Genomic DNA, 13,522 nt, shown 5'->3' with positions numbered 1-13,522 from the left:
TACTCTGTTTCTGGGAATTAGGATGTGAACATATTGGAGGTGAGAGGTGGGGGCAGGGGCGACCAGGGGGAGATATGGGGGAAAATATTCCAAAGAGGGAATAGCGAGAGTAAAGGCCTCCATGTACTAAGCAAGCCTTGTCCTCTGGGAGTGTTTCCAGTCTCTCACTTTCTATATCTCTGATGCAAATACACTGGATCAGAAGCCAGGCAGTGAGTTAACCTTAAGTTTTGCTGTTTAACTGTTTTGAGCTCACTATCTGGTATATGGACATCTCCAGTGTCCTGTACGTTTCACAGGATCTCCAGCCACGGAATATCTACCTACTGCCTATCACAAATGCCTAATATATTACCTTTAGGGATTCCTTTAAACTCTTATTAATCAAGAATCTTCTAGTAAAATGGAAAAATAATATGGTAGATGATCATTGCTAAACTTAGTCCTCAATGCCTAACCAAAGGTCAATGGAGATGGCCTAGGATGGATATTGGCGTTGCAGCTGGAGCACAGTGATGCCGAGGCACTAGGAGTGGAGTGATATCACCTACTGGATGTCTGAGGTCACCCCTGCCTGCCTTCCCCAACATCAGTCAGCTTGCATTGTCTGGCTGGCCACAGCTGTTACGCAGTATGGTACTCGGTTCAAGAGTGGCCCCTTTCCATTATTTATTTTCAAAAACGATTAATTTCCATTTCAAAAATATCCTCCCATTCACTTAAGGTAAGGAGCATTTCTCCTTTGGCATTCTCCCCCTGCCTACGTTAGCGGAGGAGGGCTGTAGCCTTGACAGCAGCCTGACTCACTAACGGCACTGATGAGATGCCTCATCTCCACCTCCACTGCCCCTTGGGGACAGTGTGTGTGGGAGGTCTTCACGACTCAGTAAAAGTCTCTCAGAACACAGATCCTTCCCTGTCATCATTTTCATCATTTATCATGTTCTCTCAGCGCTCAGCAAAGAGAAGTAGCTCTCTTTGTTCCCCCTCCCTGCATTTGCTCCTAGAGTGATAGAAAACAACCAATATTATGTTTGTCTGTGGACTTTATCAGGACAGGGATGTTTGGTAGAACAGGAAATGAAGTATTTCGCTGTTTCATGGTAGAGAGCCCATCTTCAGTATGCAGGGCTGAATGGGTGCCTGGAGAAATGTGAAAACCCTGTACATGGCTCTGATATTTCTGTGTGCAGACAGGTAATGGTTTCAACAGAGAGTCTGTGCTCCAGTGAGAGCCTCTTTCTTGAGCTTTGGGAGCCTCCCTCCAGGACGCATTCTGAGGGCTGCATGCCGTTCCTGGATGGCTGCTCCCCTGGCCTGAGCCCTGGGTGCTCTCCCAACCCCCCACCCCAGCACACAGTGATGCAATCAGCACAAGGTGCCTCCTTGGCACATTTCATTATGTGCACTCACAGTGGCACTTCATCAGAATGGAAGGGAGTGAGAGTCAAGGAAGTGCCTAGCCGAGCCACATTGGAGCCCGAGGCAAAAGAAAAAAATCAACAATACTGATGTTGACTCATTAAAAATTTGATATCTTGTTCATCATGGATTTTTTCACATTAATTTTGAATTTAAAGTGTTACATTAGAATATTATCTTGATTACTAAGCATTTTGGTGTCCCCTTATTTTGCTCCCAAGGTGAATGCCTCACATGCCTCACCAGAGCCCCAGCCTTGAGATGTAGGGTACATAACTGATGATTTTGATGACAAAATGGTATGTAGGAACTGGGTTTGTGCACTTGGATTTTCCTGACGCTCCTAGGAGCCAGGTACTGAGGTGAAGCCGGTGGAGCATGGCACCTCTGCATGAGATTTGAGGAGCTTTATGAAAGTCTCCCTTTGACCACTACAAAAAAGTCCCCACCTTGCCTGAAGTTCAATCTTTATCATTTAATTTATATGAGTTAAACATTCCCCCAAAGAGGCTAAGTTGGAAAATGTAAACCCTGATGGCAGCAAAGTGATAGAAAGTTCCTAAAACTGCACTTACACGTGAATGTGTTTATTCCAGCATTTTCTTAGAGGCAGGACAGAATGGGAGGCGTGATGACACTGATTTGCTGGAGTTATTGGCATGGTCATGTTGATGGTGGTAGGTGTGGGGACTTAAGAAAGGGATACAGAAAGAAAATAGAGGTTTTCAATGAGAAACTTCTTTCCCTTCACAATTTTTCCAAAGGCTGCAGACAGATCACACTTCTCCCAGGAGTCATTCCTGCCGTTTCCTGGGGATGCTCAGCCAACCACCCTCTGCCACTGCCTCTCCTCCAGCACCCTACTGGTCCATCTTCTAATCTTGACATCTTTTGTTTCTTTTCTTGTATTTAAAGAGATTATAAGTCTAAAGTGGATGAACACTTAGTCACCATCTTGTTGAAGACCCTCTTCCAAACGTGGTATCTGAGACTCAGTGGAAATGTAATTCTCTGTCCAGGGTCACACAAGGCAGCACCAGTGGAACCAGAAGTCTGGGCTCTGGACTTGCCACCTGTTTCTTCAGTCATTCATCACAGAATTATTGAACACCTACTAGACTAGATGCTGGAGATGTAATGGTGAGCAAAACCAGTCATGGTCCCCACTTTCCTGGGATTTACAGTCTACTGGGGGATGTGTACATAAATAATCACAAATAGATATATCATTACAAATAGTTAAGTTTTCTACCGGTATCAGTGTTATACCATTTTGATGGAAATGTAGAAACCATGCTACATTTGGGCATCTTTGCCCTTCTCTCTCTTTAAATATTGGATTGGCCAAAAAGTTCATTCGGGTTTTTCTGTAATGTGAAATGCCTGAACGAACTTTTTGGCCAACCCTAAATATAGTTTTAGGTGTTTCCCCTATATGCGTTGCACACCATGTCAGATGGTGTAATAATTTTTGCTTCAACCATCAATTTTGCCCATTCTGATGTTCTTTTTTTTCCTGAAGTTCCAGACTTTCTTCTTTTGTTTCCTTCTCTGATTAGAGAACTTCCTTAAGCCATTTTTAAAAAATTATTTCTTATTGGAGTATAGTTGCCTTACAACGTTGTGTTGGTTCCTGCTGTACAACCAAGTGAAGCAGCTATACGTATACATATACCTTAAGCCATTTTTAAGAGTAGATTTACTGGCACAGATTTCTTAGTTTTCCTTCAGTTGAGAATGTTTTTATTTCCCCTTTCATTTCTGAAGGATATTATCTCCAGATATGCAATTCACAGTTGACAGTTTTTTCTCTCAATTAAAAAAAAATAGTTAAGTTTTCTGATGTAAAGAAACAGTTTTATAAGCCTATATAACACAGGAAATGGATCAGTGTTGGAGGTCAGAAATTGCTGCCTGGGGCACAGAACTAGCTTATATCCAGGGACCTGTCTTCTCCACAGTCATGCTGACTGCAAGGTTTACTGTTCTTCTCAAGCAGCTGGACTTCTATGGGACTTCGAGCACCAAGTAGGAAGAGAAGGGAAAGTGGATGTGACAAATCCATTCTTTAAGTTGTGAATATCGCTCAGAGAGCCACTTCAGTCCTAATTTGAAGCCTTTTTACTCTTGCTTTGCAAATGATTTTGATAAACATTCTTATACTGTGCTTCTAAAAAGGGTAACTTTGAAGAAGCAAAGTAAACAGCAGGTTAACTTGAACATGCTCATTAAAGAACATTAAAGTTATTTTAAGAAGATTCTAACTTAAGTGTGCAGGGGAAATGTGTGGTGTATTTTTGGAAGATTTGGCTAAGTTTTTTTTTTTTTTTTTAAATCAAGAGTTTGGTTGCCATTTAGTAAACATTGTCAGGGCTTCTCTGGTGGTCCAATGGTTAAGACTCTGTGCTTCCACTGCAGGGCGCACGGGTTCGATCCCTGGTTGGGGAACAAAGATCCCACATGCCGTGAGGTGCGGCCAAAATAAATAGATAAACAAACAAAAGCTTATTTAAAAAGCATTGTCAGATATGTTATCACTAAAAGATCTCACAATCAAAAAACTTATAAGGACAAAACATGTCTGTGAAAACTAAGTTAGTTTGAATCCATGATGGATGTAATACCCTTTGGCAAGGTTGGCTGACAGGGTCCTGATTTGCTACCAGATAAGCCAATGAGACATGAGTTATATTTATTGAACATGGAATCAAATATTAAAAAGATGCACACTAGATAACTACAATGATTTTATTCTGCATTGAGCTTTAGTTTATTTCAAGGAAAAGAGTGTTTTCAATATCAAGAAGCATGCGTATATATGTCTTCCATGCTATTTTTTCTGCAAGTTGCTTTCACTGCAAATTAAAGAAGTAGAGTTCAGCTGCTAACATGTATCTACTATAGTTGCCTTCAAGTTATATGGGGAAACTGAGGCTCAGAGAGGGTCTGGCCCATGGTGACATAGTTAGCAGAGGACAAACACAATATTTGAACCCAACTCTATGCTCTGAATCCAGATGTATATAACATTGTAAGGAATACTCCCAAAGGGTAGAGTCTTTGCCTTTCAAACTCAAAAACTAGAATATCACAATTATAACTTCAGGGAACAGTGTTTTAAGTGAAGAGTTTCTATATTTCCTGGCAGATGATCTTAGTGTCACCAGGAGACACTGGAAAAATAAAAATAAACCCAAGTTAGAGGGATTTCAGTTATTGAGACTCTCTGTTCTATATCCAGCCGCTACAGATTTTTTTATGATACATGCCCAGGGAGGGTTAGAGTGTGACCCGCACCCCTGCAATAATACCCAGCCACCAGCCATGTCATTCAAAGTACTAGGGCGGTCACCTTCCTGGAGTCATTTCACTGTTCAGGCCTGCAGGTCCCTGTGGTGGTGGCCAAAGGCTCTGGAGCCCACGTTGGTGGGCATGAAGTTCCTCTTAATCACGCTCCCAGATCTGCTCAGCCAGCCCGCCATCTTATGGGTCACGCAAGTGGCAGTGTTGCACGAACTCTTCTGGGCAGTGATGCTGATTTGTAGGATGGAGAAAATGAGAAGGCCTGTCAGTGAGAGGTTGAGGGCAGATGCTGCCCTATGGGATCATCAGTGGAAAATTACTACTCTGAGAGGCACCAGTGAACCTTAAATGTTTCTGCTAAATACAATCATCACAGCAGAAAATCAAAGGGTTTTTTTTTTTTTTCAAAGGGTTTTAGGGAAAATGCCACAATCACTCCCTGTAGACATTTTTAGGGGTGTCAGAAGACCAAAGATGTCTCTGGGTTAATGTTCTTGGAACACAGAACTGTAACAGCCAATCTTTCCTGTGTAAATTAAACACCAACCAAGGCTTATGAGATGAGAGAGAGATTTATGGCACTATACCCAATCTCATTCTTAAGTATACCCCTTCCTGGTAAGCTGGGGGAAGGGTAAGCCATGTTCTGGGAGGGGTGCAGAGATTTACCTGAAGTCCTCTTCCTCATGCTCCAGCTCACTGGCCTTCATCTGCACATAATACTTCACCATTGCAGCCAGTAGGAGGCGCGATTCCTCCTCAGTGAGTGTAGCAGGTACAAAGCCACTTTCCAAGGCCGACCTAGGGAAGGGAAGGAAGCCCAACTCATGCTCTGAGCCCCTGCCTACCCCCACACCCCAGGATAAGCAGCCAGCTTTCTTGGTTTCTGGGGCTTCCACTGAGGATGTGGCCAACCCAATTCTCTCTCTCTTTTTAATTTCTTTTTTTAAGGTTTTAAAAATAACATTTATTTCTTAAAGGTTAACATGTGCAGGGCTTCCCTGGTGGCGCAGTGGTTGAGAGTCCGCCTGCCGATGCAGGGGACATGGGTTCGTGCCCTGGTCCGGGAAGATCCCACATGCCGCGGAGCGGCTGGGCCCGTGAGCCATGGCCGCTGAGCCTGCGCATCCGGAGCCTGTGCTCGGCAACGGGAGAGGCCACAACAGTGAGAAAAAGTTAAAATGTGCATAATAAGAAACCAAAAAACACAAGAAACAAAAAACAAAGTCATCCATCATCACAAGCAGTATACTGATGTGTCCTTCTAGATCTCATTTGTGTATTTACACAACTAAGCATCCATTTTTATGTAACTAAGATCATACAGTTATGTATCATGCTTGTTCACACATCATTTCAAAGTCCCAAAGCTATGAGTATTTTGATAACCAAGAATACACTACACCAACTCAATCTGGAAGGAGAAAAATGTAATCCTGCCTTTCTTGGTGACAAAAATTTCAGAAAAGACAAAAGTGGCAACAGGCCTCTAGACAAAGATATTGGCAAAGTTATGATTAAAATACTACATTCCCTTAATGTTCAATTAAAAATGAGACATAAAGCAACAGAGTACACAAAGTATAATGCTTCTAAGAGGATTCATTATCCAATCTAAACTATTAAAGTGTTAGCAAGGAGGTATGTTTCCATTGAATTACTTAACAATATATTCCTATAGTACAGCCAAGAGATGCACACACATCAATGGTTATCATCAAAATATAAATATGAACATGTCCACATACATCCCTCCCTTTATACTTCCTTCTGCCCCTCTGCTGCCAACCTAATGAACACGTCCTGACATACATTTCTCAGAGACGGTTTAACAATTCCATGTCCAAGATGCTGCTTTTTCATGAATTATAACAAACATATTTACAAATTGGTTAATTCACTAGCTCTACTTTTTACCATATATTGTCACTTCAGGACATCTAAAAAAGCCTAGATGTTGCAAAATAATGAATGAACCTTGTCTATAATAAACATTGGTACTTTACAAAAATGCACATATAGACCTATGGTTATAACCTAAAGTTGTTTTCTATACGGAGATATTAGCCAAGAGCCCTTTCCCTTCACCCTTCCTCTTACCCCTTCTCCAGCATTTCAACGACTAAGTACAACACTACATCTAGCTCCAAGATGTGGATTAACATAGACACTCCCAGAATATACAGCCCTTCCTAAAAACCAGCAAAAGGGCATTTATTAAGGGATTATTTTACTACTCTATTTTTAATATACTTTGGACATTAGGAGTTTCTTATTCTTTAATACAAAGCAATATTAACTAAAACACACAAATAGAACAAGGGTTAGACAATCTGAACTTGTCTAAAGACTCATGGGCACAGATCCCTTCTCTGCACTTCCTTCCCTGTCTCCTCTTCCCTCCCCGACTACCCAATGAACAGTCAGCCTACTCTCCAAGACTCAAGTTTAACAATTCCACTCCCCAAATATAACCATTCCTATGAATTAACAGAAAAAAATACGTAAAATGTATTACTTTAACTCTCTACTTTCAACATATGTTGTGCAGTTTTACACATCTAGAAAGACTAGATGATTCAAATAAGGATTTAAGTTTGTCCACTATCTATACACATATTAGCAATGAATAAACTGCACACAAAGGCTTTAATCTCAAAGTGTCTTCTAAACAGGAAAACTCTGGCCTAGAACCCTTCCCCTTTTCATCTCTATCAACCCAGCCCAGTTCTCAATGGACAGGGCATGAGGCATGTATCCATCCAAAAATACCACTTCACCAGGATTTAGGTTCTGGTGTGACCTAAAAGAAGTGGTTTGCTCGAAGTGGATTATATAGACTTGTGAAAGGTGATGGTTAGATTTTCAAGAATTTTATGAGCTTAGTGTAAATACAGCCATTATTAAAAATTAAATGATAATGATTTGAATCTGAAAATGATTTCAGTTTAATGTAATTTGAATAAAGGTGAGAAATTAGATGAAAACATCACATAGATATAATAACAAACTTATTGGCAAAGTAATTAGCAGATTAGGATGCAATTCATTGATCAAATTATGGTAAAAGTAGTAAACAGGTTTGCTAAAGATAGAAATGTTCGGTAACAATCAACAAAAGCATGCTGTGAGGTTCAATGAGTTACAGTATATGAAATTTACAAGGAGTATCCTGTATCTTCTGTGTGTTTGTAAACTGTGTGATACACATGTTTGTATCACAAAAAATTTACGGTAAACTTATATACATGTTTACATTCATACATTACCCACCCCCCCATAAGAGCCAGATTCAGCACAGCACAACTTAGAACACAGAATTATAAGACTGGGAGTTGGGAATACTCCTGGCAGGGCTGTCTCACCTGAATGGCGCTGAGTGCAGCACGCCTGCCTGGTACAAGACCAGGATACTGAGGACCAGGAAGGGGGGGAACTTCCAGAAGACCATGACGACTCTCTGCAAGGGAAGAATAACATCAGCACCTGCAGAATAACAACTTCCATGAGCCCACAGACCCAGGCTCTGCTCTGCCTATGCCTCTAACTCCCTTGCCTTCTGGTTTCATGCTAGTCATGTCACTCCAATTCACCATCATTTCCTGCTCAGCAAAATGGACTGCTGGAAGATCCAGTAAGGCTGCAGCATGCTTGGTTTAGCAAAGAAACCTAGTGGGACAACTGGGTGAGGAGGTCTTAGTCTGTAGCCCCCGCCCCATCACTCCACTCACTCTCACATACAACCTGTTGGCCAGGACTCCTGGAGGACAGAGTCCGAGTACCTGTCACAACAGCTTTTCCCACTGTGCAACCCAGAGCCGTCCTCCTGGTGCCGGGCTTTTGCACATACATGGAGGGGGGAGGGGATTACCGAGGACAAATTTCTGCAGTTGGAATCCCTGAGAAACTGAAGAACCACATTCTACTGCTCAGCTGCTCCACACTTTGGTAAAGAGTGCCCTGTAAGAATCAAGCTGGAAGGGTCTCAAATTGGAACCCAGGACTTAAACTGGGAAAAAAGTTCCCAGAACTCGCAACGGGGGCTTGCGTTTAATGGCTGCCTGCCCCTCAGTCACTGCACCTATTTGCCTCCCGCTTGCGCTGGCCCAGGTTCTGAAGCATTTCCCGTGGTCCGCTAGGCACAAGACGTGATCCGTGAGAGCACCATCTGCACAAAACTATTCCTGCGTCCAGATCTGCTTGCAGTGCCAGGGGAGCTCCAGCATCCCAAACTGACCTAAGCACGTGTGCTTCGCGAAAGGAAACTGGAGCCCGCCTCAGCGCGGGGAGAGTGAAGCAGGGAGTGCGTGAACTGAGACCATCCAGTGTTACCTGTGGAAGACGCCTGGGATGCATTGCAGAGTAATGCAGGTTGTGTGAAATGACCTAGACAGAAGTGGACAGAGCCTTTGAGACTGGAAGAGATCAACTAAGAAAAAGTAATGGAGAGAGAGAAGGAAGAGAGGGGAGAGAGAGAAAAACAGAATCCCAGCTAAGCAGGAATCTCCGGGCTTACCTGGCAGCAGGAACCAGGTGGCTTGGAGCAGAGGAGGGAGCAGTGGCAGTAGCTTTGGCTTCAGGCGATGGCACGGTGGCAGAAGTGGCAGTGACACTCGAGCTGGGCAGTGCGTCTGATGCCTCCCAACACCAGCAGCTGCTCTTATTCCCACTGCTCTGGGTCTGGGGTGGTCCAGGAGCTCTGGGCAGCCAATGAGGGGAAGGATCTGAGCCCCAGAAGGATTGTGTCATCACTTGCGTCCAGAACCTGGAGCATCCAGAAGGACCACCCCACTTGTATTTGCATTGAGGTCATTGATGGCGGGGGCGGGAGAGGGACGTGGGGCGGTTGGTGAGGACCAACGAAAAACACAGGAAAAGTGAGTAGGAATTTGAGGACAGTTTGACGTCATGGTTAACTTCACCTGTTCAGTTTTGCGGATTTTGAACACGCACGTGTCCCACTCCATCCCCAGCTGTGCAATCTTGTCGGGCAGAGTCCAGCATTACAAGGAACGCTGTCTCCCCTAGGTCTGACCGCAGACCACCGTGCAAGTGCAGCTTCGAGGGTTAATGCATAATAGAGTTGATGATTCTGTGCCCAAGCAGGGGGTCTGATTCAGGCAGCTGGAATCACGCACAGGAGGGCAGGGCTTGTGGGTATCAGACACAGAGGATCAAAAACTTTGTCACACTGGAACTCTGTTGCAGCTGTGCCTTTTCCAGGTGGAAACATCGTGGGCTAGTAACTTCTAGTGCCTCAGTATACTTATCTATGAAATGGGGATCATATTCTCATCTTGAAGGAATGTTATCATTAATAAGTATGTACCTGTTATCTGCCCACGTAGGGATCTAGAAGTGCTTACCAGGGAAGTTCATAGGGGATTCTGTGGGATCGCAATCCATCTTCCCAAACAGCACCCTGTGCAGCTGCCTGGAGTCATGCTGCTTGGTCCATCATGTGGGTTAAGGAGGGGCTGGATGCCCTGCTGGGCCTGAGCATGGAAGTGCAAGGCTAAAAGCTTCCAAGCGGACCTCTAGGCCCACGCCTCCTCCCCCACCATTCATCACCTAAAGTTCAGCCTCCTTCTCGAACCATTTGCCCAGCTGCCCCTTGCTTCCGGCTGCTGTTTGCCAAGACGTTCCAGTGACCTGTGATTCCAGCCCTGCACCCACGTCTACCGCAGTTCAGTCCTCTGCTAGAAAGCCCGCCAAGCTTGACGGTGCTGAAGAGTCCAGCGGAGTGCAATCCTCGCTCTCACTTCAGTCATACTCTACACACACAAACTCAGTACTTTCTCCAAACATGTGCCCACTCCCAAACCACAGGCACTCACAAAATGACACTGGCGCTCAGTGGCATCCAGGTGATGCGCTCAGTCCCGCCCTAAGTATGCACAGAGCGGCATGATTAGGACCTGCATCCACGAAACCTGCACCGACTCTCAGTAGGTGTGCTCTGTAAAGCCCAATTACCCAGCAACCTCGACTCTCCTACACCCTGCCCAGCACGTTTCTGGATCTCTCTGTCGGAGCTCCTGCTCTAAGCCTTCCAGGAAGGTCTGAGGTGCTGACCTGCTGTCCTCAGCAGATAGAATGCAGAAAACGAAGCTTCTCACTGTCCGCAGTATCGCTGGGTCTGAGCACATAGCGCAAGATCCAAGCAGCCTGTACAGACCCTCCAGCGCGGCAAGCACTGCGGCGGGATCGCGGGGTGGTGGAATAAAACACGGATCCCAGGTAGCTGGTTTTCTCAGGCGGAACCGAAACTAGCCGAAACGAGCCACGAGGTGACCCGAGCCACTGGTCCACGCCCCAAACCTCAGTGTCAAGAAGCTTCAGTGTTTTGTTCGACACGGCGGCGGCCTCGCGGCACATCTCTTCCCCTTGCAGGTTGGTGGTCTCCGGGCTCAGGACACCTAACTTCCAAGATGCCCTTATTCCAATTTCTGCTTCTTAACCGCAGCGGTGGCACTGATGCAAGCGAGTAAAACCTTGGAGCAGGGGAACTGGATATCTGAAACTGGCTCTCCTCAGGCAGGGCGGTGGGGGATCCGGGGAATGGAATAACCGGTTGGAAGCGCGCAAGTGCGCTTGGGCACGGAGCCGGGAAAGGCAAGACGTGCAAGGAAAGGATTCAGGATGGCGGATCGCGGGTTCAGTGCATCCTGGAGTCTCGAGGCAGAAATCGGGGGCTGAGACCCAAACCGGGGTTAGGGAACTCAGCAGCAAGACTAAATTGGCGAACGCGGCAAAGCAGATACTGTGCGGCATGTAAATTGGGCTCTGCCACTTAAGACTGTTGTAGGCGAGGCATTAAAACTCAGGTGCAAAACACTTCTGCCGACATGACTTCCAAGACCTGAGGTTTCTGACGTATCAATCTTCTGAAATCATTTGTAAGTACGTGTGTACATGGATTGCCTTTTCCTTTTTTTAAAAAAAAAAAAACTTATTCATTCATTTGGTGGCGCCGGGTCTTAGCTGCGGCAGGGGAGATCTTCGTTGCCGCGAGCGCACCGTCACTGCGGTCTGCGGAATCTTTACTTGTGGCCTGCGGGAGGTATGCGGGATCTATTTCCCTGACCAGGGATCGAACCCCGGTTCCCTGCATTGGTAGCTCGGAGTCAAGCACTGGACCACCAGGGAAGTCCCGCCTTTTCCTGGGGAAGTCCTGCCTCTTCCTATTGAGAGAACCATGGCTTTCACCAGTGGAATGGTGATGACAAAATGGTTAAGAAACGACTATTTTAGAAGCCGAATTTGTAACCATATCATTTTGTGAGCTCAGAACTCCACCCCTGGCTGTCACGTGTGCCATCAACCTTCAAAGCCTACATTCATTCCCCCTCTGAAATCTTTGGTGGCTACGAAGGGCTAGCAGTGTGAAGCAGGACACAGGGTCTGTACCCAGAGGGTGCTAACGTAGCGTCCTGCAATTTCAGCTTTTCCTGAAAAGTCAGTCTCTCAAGATAGGGAGGGACTGTCATGAACTCATCCATCAAGTACTCTGAATTTCTAATGAGTCCTGGTGCTGAGCTGGGGGCAAGGTTTTAAAAAAAAATCTTTGGGGCTTCCCTGATGGCGCAGAGGTTGAGAGTCCGCCTGCCGATGCAGGGAACATGGGTTCGTGCCCCGGTCTGGGAAGATCCCACATGCCACGGAGCGGCTGGGCCCGTGAGCCATGGCCGCTGAGCCTGTGCGTCTGGAGCCTGTGCTCCGCAACGGGAGAGGCCACAACAGTGAGAGGCCCGCGTACCGCAAAAAAAACAACAACAACAAACTTTAGCACTTAGCAGCATGTGTTGCATACCAGGTGGCACTCACCCAATGTTTATTAAACAAAGGAAATTAATTTACTGTGGAAGATTTACCAGCCAGTCTCACCACTCTTATAGGACTCTAATCTAATCCCAACCAGCAGAGAATCCGGACCTAGCTAGGTAGTGCAGCTTTTCAATTGGATTTCAAAATTGTGAGCTCAAACATTTGAGACACTCTTCTCATTTCATTTGACGTGCAGAGTTGGTTTCCCCATGGAAGTTTCCAGCAACAAGACAGGGAAAAGAAGGTTAACCCTAGGGTTCTTTCGGAAGTCTAGAGTCTCCTAGTATGAGACACAAAACTATTCTCCTCTGAGCCCATCCCTGATTTACCAAGTGAACTCAAAGTTTAGACCTTACCATGTGCACATTGCTTATGTTGCATCCAGCCCTACCTGAGACTTCTTTTAACTGAAGCACTAAATGGAAATCGATCTTGAGAAAGTCAAGGAAAATACTGATTTAAAAATAGTTACCTGATTATTTGGCACTTGATTGTACAGTCTTATTTCATAACTTTTAAACCTGAAAACCAGGTTTAAAAGTTTAAAAGGTTTAAAAGGGGGAAACAATCTAGTTTGGAGAAAGCATTTTTTTACAACATCTGATAAACTCTAACTGCTGTGTTTATTTCCATACTTTTAGCTTAGATTCCTGTGCTTTGTTTCAAAACTTTTTTCAATTGAGGTATAGTTGATTTACAATGTTGTGTTCATTTCTTCTGTGGAGCAGTATTCAGTTTTATGCATATATATATTCTTTACAATTTTATTTTCCAATATGGTTTATCTCAGGATATTGAATAATCTATAGGACCATCCATATTGCTGCAAATGGCATTATTTCATTCTTTTTTATAGGTGAGTAATTTCCCACTATATATACATCTTTTTTAAAAAATTATTTTAATTTTAAGTATAGTTGATTTACAATGTTGTGTTAATTTCTACTGTACAGCACAGTTATTCAGTTAT

At 44.6% G+C, this 13,522-nt stretch overlaps 1 protein-coding gene across 1 annotated transcript; it reads right to left on the bottom strand.

The window, feature by feature from the left end:
- Positions 1–4,291: 4,291 nt before the first annotated feature.
- On the bottom strand, positions 4,292–8,191 carry LOC111165279 (calcitonin receptor-stimulating peptide 2-like). Its single transcript, XM_022555751.3, has 3 exons — positions 8,091–8,191; positions 5,395–5,526; positions 4,292–4,956 (listed from the first exon to the last, which is right to left on the bottom strand). Exons 1-3 carry the CDS (start codon positions 8,174–8,176, stop codon positions 4,797–4,799), a joined length of 378 nt encoding a protein of 125 aa, XP_022411459.2. The 5' UTR covers positions 8,177–8,191; the 3' UTR covers positions 4,292–4,796.
- Between the last annotated feature and the right edge of the window lie 5,331 nt (positions 8,192–13,522).

The sequence above is a fragment of the Delphinapterus leucas genome, chromosome 7 (genome assembly GCF_059928025.1).
Source record: "Delphinapterus leucas isolate spDelLeu-1000000601 "Yukka" chromosome 7, BTC_Dleu_Yukka2, whole genome shotgun sequence".
Lineage (NCBI taxonomy): Eukaryota > Metazoa > Chordata > Mammalia > Artiodactyla > Monodontidae > Delphinapterus > Delphinapterus leucas.
The sequence above is the reverse complement of the archived record's forward strand: the minus strand, read 5'-3'. Positions and strand labels throughout refer to the sequence as shown.

Bases quoted from the DNA above. Each gene is read 5' to 3' on its own strand.
- LOC111165279 (XM_022555751.3), bottom strand. From the start codon at position 8,176: ATGGTCTTCTGGAAGTTCCCCCCCTTCCTGGTCCTCAGTATCCTGGTC. The intron at 5,527-8,090 runs GTGAGACAGCCC...TCCCTTCCCTAG, and splicing joins CTGCACTCAGCGCCATTCAG to GTCGGCCTTGGAAAGTGGCT. The intron at 4,957-5,394 runs GTAAATCTCTGC...CCTACAAATCAG, and splicing joins CATGAGGAAGAGGACTTCAG to CATCACTGCCCAGAAGAGTT.